Source organism: Brachionichthys hirsutus, chromosome 1, assembly GCF_040956055.1.
Source record: "Brachionichthys hirsutus isolate HB-005 chromosome 1, CSIRO-AGI_Bhir_v1, whole genome shotgun sequence".
NCBI lineage: Eukaryota > Metazoa > Chordata > Actinopteri > Lophiiformes > Brachionichthyidae > Brachionichthys > Brachionichthys hirsutus.
Genome location: NC_090897.1, coordinates 6,145,659 through 6,162,492, shown reverse-complemented (window position 1 = coordinate 6,162,492; position 16,834 = coordinate 6,145,659). Strand labels below are relative to the sequence as shown.

The following is a 16,834-nucleotide window of genomic DNA, read 5'->3' as shown; positions in this document are numbered from 1 at the left end:
ACATCACCTGCTCCTCAAGAAAAACATTCACACAATCACTCACACACTATTAGAACAGATCTAGGTTCAGTGTCATCGCCGTCTTGCTTATGGGCACTGCAGGGGATGAGAATCAACTCCGCAACCACCTGGAAAATGGCCAGCACTCTGTCTCAGCCTGACCTGAGTGTGTGTTGAATGTTGTCTTGCAGGCAATAGCGTGTCGTCCCTCGATAGGCTCAACACCGAAACACAGGAAACTAATCTGTTTAAACTAACTCTGTCGTAATCTGTAAAACATTTAATCTGGATGGCACAAAGAAGAAAGTTAAATAATGAGAGACACAAGAATTACAGTTAATAAAACAGGAGGAAAGAACATGGATGATGACGATGATGATTGATTCTAAAATGAAGAGGAAGACCTGGAGCTAGATGTACGAGAGAAAGAGATGAGCGATAATCTAATTTTGTTCTTTGTGAGGAAGCCGACTGTCAGAGGTGAGAAAGAAAGAGAAGTGCCTCAGATTAACAGATTAGCATGAAGATTAGTCCCATTGTTGACAGAATAGAATAGAATAGAATAGAAAATACCTGAATGTGAGATTAGAAGCATAAATACCACACTACGTTAACCCATAACAACAAATCAATGGCCTTGGTTTGTAGTTTCCAAATATTTTATATTTCATCAATACTTGTGAAAGCAACAGACTGGGTGTGAGAGAGAGATGGAAATGTATATTTCTTCTTGTTAGTGTATTGATCTATGTGCTGCTATACGGGCAGTGAGCAGACATATATATTGTATTGATCTCTACACCAAATGTAACTCTTTGAATATTTATTCTTCTCTTTCTAAACAGCATATAGTCTTAATCCAATACTCTGTCCTTTTCTCTAATCTGCCTGTCCTTACTCTTTTAATCCATTTCTCTCTCCAACTCTCTGGAAATATAGATACTGACATACAAAAGAAGTGTATTTAGTTTCTGCGCATGTGTGTGTGTGTTTTGGGAGCGAATGCGATGACTTCTTGGCAGAGGAGAGAAGATGGTGTGATTAGATGAATGAGATAGAAAAAGATAGAACTCTTCTTCTTCTTCTTCGTGTGTGTGTGTGGTGCGAACACTTTCTGAAATCCTTGTTTACAACACTCAACACTGATCTACTACTCTCTATCTCACACACACATACACAAAGTGATCTACTGTTCACACTAAATGGAAAGGATTGTCAAAAAGACACACACCTCCTCAACATTCTTTATCAGAGTCAGACACTCACACACACAAAAGGCAAACAATAAAGACTCTACCGTGGCATCAGACTTGAATAGAAAAGAATAGCCTGTTAACCTTTTTAGAACTGTCTTGTTCCCCATCTTGTCAAGTGTGTGTGAGACTGACTCTGACCAGCGTGTACACGTGAACACACACATGCACACGTCTCTGCTCGCCATGGTACAGTAATTTTTTAATCAAATTGACGGAGAGAGAGAAACAAAGAGAAGAAACGACAGCGGTAGAGGGAGGAGAGGTGAAGCCAATTTATGCTTCATGATATGGCTGCAAAGAGCCGCGTGCGTGCACACACACACACACACACACACGCACGCAGAAGCTGCTCAGAGTGGTAAAAACGTGTCAAGGCGAACACCAGGCAGCTAATTTGAAGTCATTAGATGTCTGCTGTACTGGCAACAATTTGTTACACTCACACATGCACAAACACACACACAAAATCCCATCACATACGCACACTGAGTTAAGAGCCGTCTGTGGATAGCGAGAGGCTAAATTGTAAACTAATTTAAACATCACTCAGAGTTAGAGAGGCAGCCTCCAAGACAGGCACCAGGATAACAAGGCTACTTGTTTGTGTGTGTGTGTGTGTGTTGGGAGTCATGTTTGACACACAGATTTGCCCAGCCTCAGAGGCAGACACTTTTGCACACAAGTCGTTTTGATTGGTTCTTTTACTCTAAAGCTGTGACTGTATGCGTGTGCACACTCATTTCCATACTGATATGGCCTATATGCAAACATCTGATATGTCATTAGGAGAAGAAAATGAGGTTTCAGACTCGGTGTGTTTCTCTTGTTTCCCACAAGGCTCTTCACGCATGCACATGTCTGCATCACAAAGAGTAGAAATGCATGCAAACATGGGAACATAAGCAAGTACATACTTTTTGCAGATTGTAGTTGTCTGTAGATTACCTCAAAAAGAGATCAATGGGTTTTTTTTCAGTGATGAGTTGATCAGATTTCGATGTGAATCTGTGTATGATTAATTTGGCGTTAGTAAGATCAAAATAAAGCAACATCGTCATGGTGACATATTGCGTGTGCCATACCCACAGTTTCATAATAATATGGAGGTTTGCGCAACACGTTTGCAAAGTTCAATTTTAAGATCACCAGATTCTGTCACATCCAGAAAGCAGTGGCGGAAACACAGTTCAAAAAGGCATCCAAGAGAGAAGAAGAAGAGTTCTTCTTCCATTTTAATAGCTTCAGTGGCATATTAGACTGCATGTCATAGTCGAGTGTGTGTTGAAGGAATAAAAAGGCGCAGTCAGGTGAGAGGAGAAGGAGTAGAACAGCAAATATTGAGACCGGAGCAAAGAGTGAATGAGAATAGAAAAAGCCATTCAAAAGGAGCCATTTTTTTCCATCCTCTTTTCTGTTCTCTCTCTCCATAACTAAGTGACTACCAGGCAGCTCTTATCTGGACTCTCAAACACAAAAGGGAAAGACAGACAAGCGAGCACTTGACTCGACTAAAGAGCAAGAGACGAACAAATGAATGAATCAACGAACGACAGCAGGAACCTATAACAGTCTATTTTACTAGAACTAGGGGCCTCGCCATTAGGGCTTCTTTTTACAGACCCCTCCCCCATTCTTTCTTTATTCAAGAGAGAAATTGCTCTCGGGCTGCCCTCCGCTGCCTTGCCACTATTCTATTCCCTATCTCCTCTTTGCTCTCCCTTTTCTTTCAGTCTCTCTTCCTTCCGCTCCCCTTTCAATTTTGACAGTCAGGATAAGCAGTCGATGTGTCCACAGTATGATTGAGCTGTAAAAAGGGGGGGAGGAAGGTGAAAGTGGGGTTGCTTGTCGGCCCATTCATTTAATCGACCTTTATGGAGATATGGCAGGCAGTGGGTCTGGGAGGCAATGGTCATGGGACACAGGGAAAGGAAGAAGTTCTCTTGCATGTTTTTGACTCTCATTCAGCTTCTGATTCGTCCGTCTTCTCCCTCTTCCTCCTTGATTGGGTTTCATGGTGAGCCCGGGACTGGACTTAGACGGTGCAGTGCTCTTATTTATTAAAAGAGGAGGACACTTTGTATAGCCCAGTTTGACATAACACCTTATAAGGAAATAAAGCACCTGCTAGAGCTTTTTTTTTTATTATTATTTACAGAGGGTTGGGGAAAAAAGGATGAGTTTCACTCTTGCAAATGCATACCTCAAGAAATACTACTGGAAACCCCCATTTCATATCCTATGGAGAACCTCAGGACTCGTAGTAATCGTATTTGTTTTGTAAAACTAGACAATTTTCTCATTTTGTTATTTAGAATTATTCATGTTGTGATTCATCAGCTTTTATTTGATTCGATTATAACCCTTAATCAGTATGATGGAACATGTCAGGGGGAAATACGGTGAAGGACAATGGCAGTCAGGGTTTAAAATGAAACATGAGGCTGAAAGGAGAAGGGACATTTTGAATGGAAAGCAGAGAGGTCACATACATTACCTCGGTAAAACACAGATACTCCCAAAGAGCCTTTAACACAATACTATTCTGACCCGGTGGCTAAATATCTCCCACCTCTTCCACCTCTCTTGTGACCTCTCTTTCTTTCCCTTTACTCCCACCTCTCGCTCACTCACCCTTCTTTTCTCTCTCTCTCTCTTTGGCCTGACCTCCACCCTCTCCCTCCATGGTATCCTTAACCTCATCATTAGGAAGTCAACCTCATCTCTCAACCCTCATTCCCTCCCACACCTCCCAGCCCCCTCTCTCCTCTCTCATTTCCTCCATCCAGCCATCGCCATTGTCTTGGCTCATACATATATGTCTGCTGTACGTTTCCACAGAGATCCGGGTTTATTCAGTTCAAGTCCAGATCAAATTAGATCTTTTACTAAATTGTACATCTAAAGATGCTCAGCCCTCCAGAAATGTTACTTCTGCTGTGCTCATTCAGTTATGTTCAAATGGTCTTCTCACTGAGAATTTCTGTTGGCCAGTTGAGCAGTCAGTTTCCCAGATTGCCAGACGGTCAGTCACTTAGTTAGCCGATCAGTCAGTCAAGTAACTACACAGCCAATCAGCCAGAAAGACAGCCAGTCAGTCAGCAAATATTGATTAATAGACGTGCCATGCTCCTTTTAGCAAATCAAATGTTGAGTCTCAGCAGTCAAGGGGAACCTTTGCACACACCCCCCGCCACACACACACGCGCGCACACACACCCATGCACACAAATGTACCACATGAATAAACACATCTTTGACTCTGAAAGTGCAGCTCTCTAAATGAACACTGACACATATTAAAACACTCGACAATGAGCTCCCAGGGATGCAAAACAGCAGTGTGTGTGTATGTGTGTGTGTGTGTGTGCGCGCGCGCGTTTGTGACGATGGACAAATGTAAAATCCAGACTGCTGGTGATGTCACTCTCATGGTTATCCTCATTAAGTCTGGTGTTGTCATCAATCAGCAAAGAGCTTGTTGGGCTTTGGGTCAGGGAGTGGTAAATCAAAGGAGAAATCTCTCTCTACCAACACACACACAGACACACACTTCTTTCACATTGATAAATCAATGCGTTTTATTGCCACAAAACTTTTCTAGCAGGACTTCCTTTTACTTCATCTTTTAGTCTGTCTCTTCCTTTCATCGCTACGGTCCTCTGCAATAAAACCCCAGACTTGGGACACACTCAAACACAGCATGCTTGGTGCCTTTTCAACACACAAAGGCTACTGTACACGCATTCGGTACTGCAGACACACCTATACAGTACATGGTAGAGATATACAAGCATTAACCTGGTAATGAGGGGAAATACAAACAAAAGCTGACATCCTTTTGCAGTCATAGATAGACAAAGTAAATGTCTCTTTTCCTTTATTTTATTAGATTTCCCAAAGGATTCACCTCAACAACATGTATTCATTAGAATTTAGATATAAAACAGTATCTGATTTATATTTATATAATTGCTTCAGTCACAAGCGCCTGTCTCCCTGTGGGCGTTTCCAGCTGGGGCTTTTCGGAGCTCTGTTGTGGATGTTTCGCTTCCATTTCTGCTCATTCCTGAGCCATATAACATATTTACAGGCTGATGTCGGGTTCAAGTCTGTGTGTTTGTGGGAACGCGTTAGTGTTAGTTTCATCCCAGGCATTTGTGCATAAGAGATGTTCCAGTTTCCAGCACGTTTTGCACCCAATGCAAACAAACAAATCCTTGTTTACAGATGAAAACAAATCTGAAAATCAAATTAGGAAAGGAATATTTGATATCCGAGTTTAATGTTTGGATTCAGTTGGGCTTTCTTTATTGGATTAAGTCTCCGGGAAGTGGAGGCATGTTATAAATGTGGCAAAGCAGAAGAGGGAACTTATTTCTGCATTGCTGTTGTTCTTCGGTTTTTGTCATTCTATTGTTCTGGATAAGCCCAAAGCAATCTATTGGTATAAATTAGTTATTATTGAAAAAATTAGCATGATATAATAAAATAAAAAAACTGACATATTTAAATCAGTATCACTGTCTCTACGAGTGCAGAGGCTCAAATGTACTAGGAGATATTGATGTGTGTTTTGTGATGCTACAATGCAAAGCTGCAAAATGTACTTTGTATATATTTAGGCCTCAGAAATGCCTCATCCGATGAAATATGTCTGAATATCTGGGCAAAAGAGAAAGCATTTATATCCATGTCTGTGTGATGTGAAGCTGCTTTTGTGAAAGTTATCACAAACAATTCACTCACATATTCAGTCTCTTGACGACCATTTACCACAACATCCTATGTTTGTTTTGACATCTCCATGTTGATTGTTTCCATGGTGATGTGCCTGAAATGACACTCAAACACACACGGCTCCTGGTGGCCACTTCACAAACAATGTGACTATTCACACACCGTAAGCTTACACACACACACACACACACACACACACTATTACCTCCATCAACTCACACCTTGGCGGTGACACACTTTAACCTGACCTGACACATCATTCGGACACGCTCACACAACTTGCTTCACACATCGTACTGTTGCTGTCACTGCATCAGACCTGAATACAAGAAAGAAAGAAAAAAAACAACCTTGTGGAAGCGGGTTAGTGTCCATATCACCAACAGTTACAGTTTGAGCACTATTACTAAATGAAGAAAATAAATGTATATTAAGATTTACTCTGATTTTGGAAGTGAAAGTGGTGCCTGATTAAATTATGTTTATTTCCTTTTATGAGAATTAATTTTAATACTTTTGATTGTATTTTTTTTTTACATTTACTAATGTTCAAATAAAAGTCAGTCAGAAAAACTGAAATACTGCAGAGAGATTCACACTCTGCAGCCCATTGCTGCTTTTCTTATTAGTTTGATTACATTAGCAAATCAAATTCATTTGTCTATCAGCCATTGAGACAGAGCTTGCAATCTAAGTACATGGACTAATCTGCATCAAATAATGTCTGTCACACTTTTGCGCGCGCACAAACACGCAGAAGTGGTATGGGCATGCATACATAAAAAAGTATCATAAACATATCCGTGAACACACAAAATCCACTTCTGAAGTAGCATTAATACACAGTGAAGATGCATAAACGCACAAACAACAGTTTTATTATATATGACATCAGACATGCAGTAACAGATAAATCAGTAGAGCATCTGATGCATCATCATCCAAGTCATCACTGGCAAGCAGTCGGCTTTTACCACTTTCAATTTGCTTTTGTGTGAGTGTGTGCCTGAGAAAGACAGAGCCAAAGAGGGACAGGGGGACATAGAGAGAGAGAGAAAGAGAGAGAGAGATGATGTGATGTGATGTGATATGATATGATATGCTGGTGGGGCATAAAGATAGATGATCATAATTACGCAGAGGCCAAACTCCATTTCAAATCATCATCATCCTATTCTATCTGTTGGAGCACACATGTACACACACACACACACACACACACTCCAAAAGCAATGTGAAGCGTACACATACAGAGATTTACAGACATTCACGCATCACACACCTTTGGATGCAGCAAATGTCCTGGAAGGAGGGACGGGCTTGTCATGGAATCACATTATTTTGTTGGTTCATGCAAAGTTCACAAACAGGTATGAAACAGTTATTGTCCCCCCCCCCCCCCCCCCCCCCCCCACACACACACACACCCCACCCAACATCTCTCTAACTTTCCTCATCATTTCTGCTTGTCCTCTCTTTTCTTCCCTTTATCCTTTCTCTCTCTGTTAATCTGTTTTCTTATCATGCCATCGCTCCTTTACCCCCTCATTCCTTATGGGATTCATCTTTTTTTTTCATTCTTCTACCTTCAATGTATTTTCATTGTCTATTCGTCACTCCCCCTTTGTCTATGTCTGTCCATCTTCAAAGTTCCTCATTCATCGATACGCATAAATATGTTCTTAAACACATACAAATACACACACCTTGAGGCAATGACCAAAAGCCGACGTTTTCACATACTATGTTCTGCCTTTGTTCATTTAGAATAGATTTGGGTTTTCTTTGGATGGGTTGCATGTGTTTGTACATAGAATTCCATTATCACTGTCAGTTCCCACATGTTCTATGGAAGAGGACTGAGTGTTTCAGTCTGCATGGACACAAAACACAAGCAACAGTAATAATGTATGCGTTTTTGTGCCAATTTAATCTTGATGGGATGTTTCATTTGCAGCTGGCTGCCTTACTGTCTGGGTCAGTGTGTGTGTGTGTGTGTGTGTTCCTGCCTGCATGCATTTCCCTCTTGTCCTATTAGTCTATATGTATATGAATCCTACAACTATTAGTCAGTATGAGTGCATACACATTTTTAATATATCCCAACATTGTGTATCTCATAAATATCGAGTACATATGCGCGTGTTGCGTGTGTGCGTGTGGAAATGCTGTCCATCAGGCCACACACGCAGCCTTACCAAACCATTGGCTTGGTTGCTGATGATGACATACGAGTTCCTGGCCTCAGTAATGGCTGTTAAATCTCATAATTACACGCTTCTTTATTGCAATGCATAATGACCCTGCAGCACTATTGGACAATTAATTAAGATTTTCAGCCCAGGCTTTTTCAGGCCCAGATGAGGAGGTGGAATGAGGTCTAATGTTCTTGTCTTCAAGCTAGGACATTAAGGTACGATGCTGTAGGACAGAAGACTCTCATGTGCATTCGTTTCGTATTTGTCTTTCATTCTGTGTGTGTGTGTATGTCTCTCTCTCTGTCTCTATCTGTTCTCCCTTTCCTCATTGCTCCATTGTTGAGTCCTTCCTCTAATGCTTGTACTGGATGATATTGGAAAATATCTATAATCTGTGAATGGTAAATTAATCCCTGTGGAGTTGGAGGTCTCTCACTGTGGAACGCTATGGGGGATTAGGAAGATAGAATCAAAATAGCCTTATAATCTCATATACAGACACCGGGTCTGGACGGGGACCATCAGCCTCAATCATCAAGCTTATATTTAAAAATCAGCATTGTTTATTTTTTTTACTGGAAAATGTATCATGCGAGTATTTATGGTGGTTATATTTACTTGGCTGCTTTTTAAAACTTTGAAAGCAAAAATATCTCCTTCCCAATGTTTTAGACAGCAGGGCAGCCAATTTGCTGATGCTTGGACTATGGATTTTGTCTTTTCAGGAGAATATGTCATGGCTGGATATTGTTCTGAAAAGTTAATCCACCAAAAAAATCAATAGACTGTCACAATCCAGTTAATTGAACAAACTGGGAAAATAAATTGATTACAGACTAGACAGAAAGACAGACAAGAGAGAAGAAAAGACAAAAATACATTTTCCACAATTATCCAAAAATGCCGAGGCGATTTCAAGACTATGCTAAAAGGGTGGGACTTGCTTCAGGAAAGATGGACAGATATGTTTGAAAGGGGGTCTCTCCATTTCTCTACAGGAATGGGATCACCTTCCCTGGAATGTTTGTTTTGATTTAAGGGCCTTCCGGGAAAGAGAGAGACACAGAGACATAGACATTCCTCCTTGCATCTGTATTGTATCAATGGAGGGAGAGACAGGACACACATTTGGAGGATGAAAGGATGTTGGAGAAATTGAAAGATAGAAAAATGAAGATTTAAAAAAATAATGTTAGAAATCAAAAATCGTGCCAAGAGTAAAAACAGCAATATTCTTTTCATCAAGACATTCTTACTTGAGTAGCGCTACTGACAGTATATAAGAGTCGAGAGGCCGTGGCCCCGGTGGAGCTCGCCACGGCATGTGACCACACACACACTCTCCCACACACTCCTCGACGCACAGCCCTGGTGGAGCTAGAAGTGGATAATTAAAATGTAAATATTGATATTTTATTATTTGAAATGCCCCCACTGCAATACTCTTAATGTCACTCCATCTGTCATCTCCGCAGAGACACGGAGTTGCCCTCGATACAACTGGCTGCCCCCAGCCAAGCTGACTCCACCATGGCAACAGATACAACACTCAATAACCATCTCTGTGTTGCCGTGTCTCCATTTTGGGTCTAATTAAGCCTTAAATATGAGCACCCGCGACCACAGAGGCAGCACACATGTGCACACAGAGAACACAACCCTCCTCGTTCTCTCTTTCAGACACACACGCAGCATTCATCTCCACTACAGCAATGGGAAGATTTTAAGTGTTAATCTTGCAGTGCTACTGATGGTGTCTAATGTATGCAATTAACAGTCAGCCAGGGCTGAGGGTTTGATAATTAGCTGGCTGTTCACACTGATTAGGGGCTACTCCAGCCCTATGATTGCTCCACTACCCCCTGAGGCCACACAGAGAAAAGGGGGAGAAAGGAGGATAGAAGGGGAGTGAAAATATATTTTGGCCAACAATTTAAAACGAGGAGGAAGATGAAGGTGATGATACTTTTCTGTTTGCACTGCTGCATTCAAACACAGATGAGGAAGAGTGAACCAAGCAGCTGTTTTCATGATAAAATAGGATGAACCTTGATTAATGTCTGGTAATTAAAACTTACTGGTGTAACGAGCAAAAATAAATGTTCAGATGAGGAATGCTCCACTGGCTAATTTCTGATGCATTTCATGTTATCAACTCCACATGTTGTGTGTGTGTGTGTCTGTGTGTGTGTCTTTAACCCCCTCGATATTAGCTGGTTCACAGGGTAGATTTGTTTCCATTTTGTTGTTAGTCTCTGGGTAATTGGGTCAGCTGGTGGAAGTGTGTGTGTTCGCTGAGTGACAGCATTTGCCAGCATGCTTTTCCTGTGTGTGTATCTTGTGTGTGTCATTTCAGCCCAGCCAAACAATCACAGGGGGTCCGTGTTCATTTGGGCCGGCGTCTGGACATACGGAACAAAACAGTTTGAGACGCGCACACGCATACACAAATACACACTCAAAGTGCGTAACGAGGGAGCTTTTGCGTTGCACACCATCTAACAATGTGCAGAGTAACAAACATTTTAACACAAGCACGTGCAGAGAGTGACATGGCAGAGAGTGCTGGAGCCGTGCAACACATTGTGCATAAAAAAAACAAGCAAACACGCATGCAGGGCAGCGATGTGCTGCTAACTGTTGGAAACTTCACATGTCCTCATGCAATCTCTCTCTCAGTGGGTCAGAGGACTTAAATCTGTCCCCTGCAGAGCGCAGTTCATGAAGGTGCTGCACACAGACATTCCAATATTCTCCTCGCACCTGTAACGAGGAGTAAAACAATTTACGTCACAGTTTTCAATATGTCTTTTAAAATCCCAGAAAGGACAGGAAAGATTTGATGAGTGATGTGAAACTGTGACCATTGTGAGCTATTGTGCAGCTATTGAGAGAATAGGCATTCATTTATCTATTAGCGAGGGGTCCAGGCATGAGTTAACCCTAAACTGTCTGCAATAATAACCCCACCTCTTTTTACACATCCAGCTCCACACATAGTGTTGCATTTCTATGACAATGTGTGAAACTCAATTTTACAACTTTAAAGACGCATAAGTCTTGGGATAAGTGTGTGAGCCATAGCTGTTAAATTGTTGGGACACACCGAGAAGTTTCCGTTAAGCATGTCCCGGGGCCGTGATCAAGTAGGACAGAGCACAGCGTTACTGGTAACAGAGCAAACAGGTGCTGTGAGAGTAGGGCAGATGGGACGCCTTATGCTTTTTGTAAGGACACTCATCTTTATCAAAACAGTAAATGTGCAATAGATGGATTAATAAAGTGACATACTTACTGGTATAGTCTCTTATTTTTCTGCTGTGAGATATTTTAGCACGAAGCACGCAGGTATAAATGTAAATGATTAATTCCGGTGTGTATTCTGTTTATGGGCTGATATGTTTGATGCCTTTCTTAATGAAAGCACTTAATTTCATGCTAGCAAATCTTTGCTCAACAAATTTGCAGTGCTATTAAAAATAATACTCAACTATGGCAGAAATCCAGTTTTAGTACTGCAGCGACAAAATATAAAGAATAGTCGTGTGTTTTCAAGCGGGGCCACGTCAGGGTTGCAACCCATTTTCACACCTGTCACATTAATCCACACATAAAGAATAGCCTTCTGATGTTGCATCGCTTATTGGAGATGCGCGTAGGTACAAACATGCAAACACAAATAAATCCATGTGCAGACAAAAAGCTTCACAAATGCCACAAACTGCACATACATAAACGCACAGGTACTCGTAAACATCACAATCCGTTCTCACCGGTTCCCATTTGCCCTGTAACCACAAGAAAACAAATATAAGCCTCTTGGATATGTGTGTGTTTGTGTGACTGTGTAGCAACTGAGGCATGAGAGAGGGCTATCCTGTGTGTGAGTGTGCGTGAGTGTGCGTGTGTGTGTGTGTGTGCGCACACGAGACTGTTGTGCAGTCTCGGGTGTAAACGTGCAGTCAGGACTCATTTGGCAGACAAACAGGCCGCAGGGTGGCTGGGGAATCGACGTGTGTTTGTGTGTTTGTCTTCATATGTTTGTGTGTGCGTCTGGTGGAGCAAAGGGAAGAGATAAAAGAAAGGGAGCACAAGAGCAAGCAGTCGAGGTTAAGTCTGCACGACTGCACTGCAGCCCCGTTCTATCAGATAAATGTGTGGCGCATGCACACACAGGCATACCTTCACACCTACATAGTCACAACGTTGAGCGGACAAATAAAAGCAAACTCATTATGATCATGAAAAGATAATTCATATCTAAGGCATCCCGTGCAGACAGCGTTCAATCCGCACCAAAGTGAGAGCGGTGATCTGGGTGGATGGTGGCCAAAACAAAGTCCAAGCTTCGTAGGCTCGTGTCCTGGTTTCCGTTCTGCGCTGACCTACCGACACGCATGTTTAAATCAATCGTGCTTTAGTTGCCATGGAGTCGGACAGATAGTGTAGGACGCACACATTTTATATAAAATATTCATACTGGTTGCCTAAGAAATAGTTTTTGCTGGTCTGACTGTATGTTCATTAAACTCACATTAACCTCACTTGATTCGGTTGGAATGAATTTGGTTTTTGAGTTTCAAGTAGACGGTGAATAGAAGACGTCTGCGTTCCTCACAAGTTGTGCTCTTTTGCAATTTTTTTTTTCTATTTTTTGAAAGTACATTTTGATGTGTTCACACACTGCTTTGAACTCATTGCGCATTAATATAGATTTTGCTCAGGCCACCATCATTACAGCAGCGCTCACACACACACACCAAAACACACTCACGCATAGATGCCTTATCAACAATGGACAGAAAGGAAATGTAATTAGAGCCCAATAAGGAACCTCCTTTTGTCAAGTGTAATCACAGGTATGAAAGAAAGGTCTCCACACCTCCATCACCATCTCTCCTTCTAACATCTCTCCACCTTTTTACTTTCTTCTTCATCTCGCTCGCTCTCTCTCTCTCCATCAATACCCCTCTCTCTCCATCATCAGCACTAAATTCCCATTGATGTTTCTTTTCTTCTGCCGTATCGATCTCTTCGTGAGAAGGAGGGGAGGAAGGGAAGGAGAGAGAGATGGTGTTATCTGTTAATTAATTTGTCCTGAAGCTGGCCGCCTATTAATCAGACAGATAAGAGGCATTGGATGGTTGAACAGCACAGACAGGCTGGTGGGGAAGGGGAGGGGGGGTCAGAGTGGCACACACACACAAATGTACACAGATGGAGACGCACCTACACAAACATATGTATAAGAATGTGTGCATGCTGCTGAAACAAGTCAGCACAGTCACAACAAATAAGGACACTTGTGCAGCAGTTAGGGTACACAGAACGAATACACAAACACACAGCAATCACACACACACACACACACACACACACCAGCCACATGCTGATCAAAATCATTGGTGCCCCTTATAAGAAAAGCTGCACATTCAGCTTGATAAATTAATCACAGGGTTTTTAGTTATTGGCATTTTCTTTGCGTGTGTGTGATTGTACGCAGATAAATGCTGCTTTTATTAAGACATCGTTGATCAGAATTATGTGAAAATCCTCCAAATGCGTTTTTGGATGCTTGAGATTGCATGCATGCACCCACTTCTTTGGCCATGTGTTCCCCCCACAGATCAAATTCCACCAAAGAAATGTGTGTAAATTGATCGAGCTCATCACGCTGCAGGCAGCACGGTGGCACAGTTGTAAGCGCTGTTGCCTCAGAGCAAGAAGGTCACAGGTTTGAATCCGAATTGTGACCTCTGTGTTCTCCAGCTTCCTCCCACCAACCAAAAACATGCAAATTAGGTGAATTGGTGACACTAAATTGCCTGTAGGTGTGAGTGTATGTGTGAATGATTGTCTCTCTGTGTGTGGTCCTGCGATGAACTGGCGGCTTGTCCAGGGTGTACCTTGCTTCTATTTCTGCTGGGATAGGCTCCAGGATGGCCCACGACACGGTAACAGACAAAGCCTTTTAGAATGAATCATCACGCCGCTCCCAGGGGCTGAACAGTGAAATTGACATTAAAACACACAACCAGTGACACCATTAAAAGATATTAGCCCCACTCTGTCCTCTTCTCTTCACTTGACCTGGGGGTTTGAACAAATTCAATAAGCAAGTGTTTTAATTTTAGCAATGTCTGTGCTTATTTCCCCTACTAAAGTCACGTGAACCCCTAAAGACATCTGAGATGAGACGTGTGTGTGTGTGTGTGTGTGTGTTGCTGAATGAAGACCCCCTTAAGAAATTCACCTCTAATCCCTTCTGATGATTTCATTAAGTAGAATACTGCCAGTTGGCAACGATACTGCTCCCTGCACTATGCCACATACGTGCACGTGTGTGTGTGTCGGAGAAGTTGTAGATAGAATGAATTAGAGCACTTTACAAACAACAACAGCCCGCAACCTGGACATAATGAGACGCCTGCCATTACCCATCAACGCACTGTGAGATAAGAGCCCCAAACAAACACACACACACACAATATCACGCATTCACCATCTCCAGAGGAGGCACATCGCAGCATCATATCTTCCTTCTTGTCTGCCTGCACATCCCAGCAGGATGCATACAAGCACACACACACACACACACATACACACACACACACACACAGGAGGGCAGCGGTGAGGTCTGGCAGGTGTGCTCACATGGGCCACTCTTTGGCTTTGGCGCTCAGACACTCAAACACACTCACAAAGGCCCACGTAGACAAACAGGCAGGTGTGAAGGGACAGGTGTGTGAGAAGAGCACAGCTGTGAGTGGGCAGGTGTTCCATTAAGAAATAGGCAGATAGAGAGAGAAAAAGTGAGGTGGAACAACAACCCGGTCTGATGCACTTTAAATATAAATATGATCAACATATATGAATATGAGGCCAATTACAAACAAACGGAGAAGAAAGTCGCCGCACCGTGCAGGAACGCCAGACTGAGCTGAGAGGGGAAGCCAGATCCAGACACAGAGGTGATCAGCGGTCGGCAGACACACTGACAGATAAAAATTCATGGATTTACGATTGGAGAGACGGACAGATACAGACGTAGGCAAATAGAAGACACGGATTGACACTGGAGAAAGCGGTTTTAAGGCCATAGCAGGAGTTAGTGTGTGTGTTAGCAGCGCAGCAGCGATGACCGCCATTGATCCATGGAGGTTGTGTCAGGGGGAGATAAGGCTTGCCTCTCCCCAGAGAACTGCCTCAGGCACAGGCAAGAGAGGAGGAGGATGGAGGAGGAAGCGGAGGGGGACTCGAGTTCGCTGAATGAATGGAGGGTGGGAAGTGATGAAAGGAAGGGAGCTGATCTCCTCAAGCGTTTTAATTTTTTTTTTTAATTTTTTTTTAATACCAGTGTATTTACAGTGAAAGACAATAAAAATATTTCCTCTCACAGGCCAGTGTGTATTTTCATGTTTATATCACTACTCAGGATATGACATTTGAGTTGGCTGTTTTTCCATCTACACGGCGACAGACTGCTTGGCTCTCCCTCTAAATGAACTTGAATTAACAGTATTCTCTCTTTTCCGTTTCCGTTTCTTTCCCAGGATTCTCCACACTCTCCTTGGCAGACCAGATGAGCCTACTGCAGAGCGCGTGGATGGAAATCTTGATCCTTCGTGTTGTGTACCGCTCGCTGTCCTTTGAAGACAAGGTGAGTGTTTTTGGCTTCCTTTACTCCCAAGAAATACAATGACGCACGTTTATTTGCTGGATTACCTCTTATTTTTATGTTTCTTTTAGTTGGTCTATGCTGAGGACTACATAATGGACGAGGACCAGTCGAAGCTCGCCGGACTTCTGGACCTGAACAACGCCATCCTTCAGCTGGTCAAGAAATACAGGACTATGAAACTAGAGAAAGAGGAATTTGTCGCCCTCAAAGCCATCGCTTTGGCTAATTCAGGTCTGAAATTCTTCCCTCTGTGTCTCTGTGCTTTGAGTTTGTGAGGACACGACTGGTGGAAAAAGAGTTAATCCTGGTAATCCCTCGTCCCGTGGGACTCATTTAAACTGAACCATCAAAGGACTCATTTCAAGACTCCACATCCTGCATCCACATGCACGGACACATAACGGCATCATGCAGCATAGCACAGCTCTGAGGCTATTTTTGCTGCAATAGTCAAAGTCCCACTTTAACCCTTTCACAGTAGTATCATCATACAGTTGTTTTACTCAAGCTCTCACACAAACACACCGCCCAAACACACCTATATTCAACCCAAAGCCGGCCTCCCATCCCCGAATCAAGTGGCGATCCCTTTTACAATTAGCATAGTCGTCACTTCAGATGCCTGTTAAATAAGGTGAAATCATTAGAATCCAAAGTCTGTCGATAAAGCCCCCCTCTCTGATGTGTCCAGCTCCATCGACAGCTGATGGGGACACACACACACAGAGTCTGGAACATACACACACCGTATTCCTCCCATGACCCGTCTTTTGAACTTTGTCTTGGAAGCCGGCCAGCTCTTCAGTACTCTTTAATTACAAGGGGGAGCTGTCAATACAATGTGTTTAAATGGGAGACTGCAACGAGCGAGGTGGGTGGGGGCGGGGGGGTAGGAGGTGTCTTTTGTTCTGAATCTGCCGCCATCAACAAACAGCCAAAAACACAATCTTTATCTCAAATAT

At 42.6% G+C, this 16,834-nt stretch overlaps 1 protein-coding gene across 2 annotated transcripts in view; it reads left to right on the top strand.

Annotated features, from left to right (window-relative positions):
* The window catches only part of esrrga (estrogen-related receptor gamma a), a 57,162-nt gene that overhangs the window by 37,103 nt on the left and 3,225 nt on the right, over positions 1–16,834 (top strand). For both annotated transcript variants that reach the window (XM_068758006.1, XM_068758643.1), the window contains 2 exons: positions 15,745–15,851; positions 15,941–16,103. In XM_068758006.1, the coding sequence (XP_068614107.1) occupies positions 15,745–15,851; positions 15,941–16,103 (270 nt within the window). The remainder of the gene's footprint in view (positions 1–15,744; positions 15,852–15,940; positions 16,104–16,834) is intronic.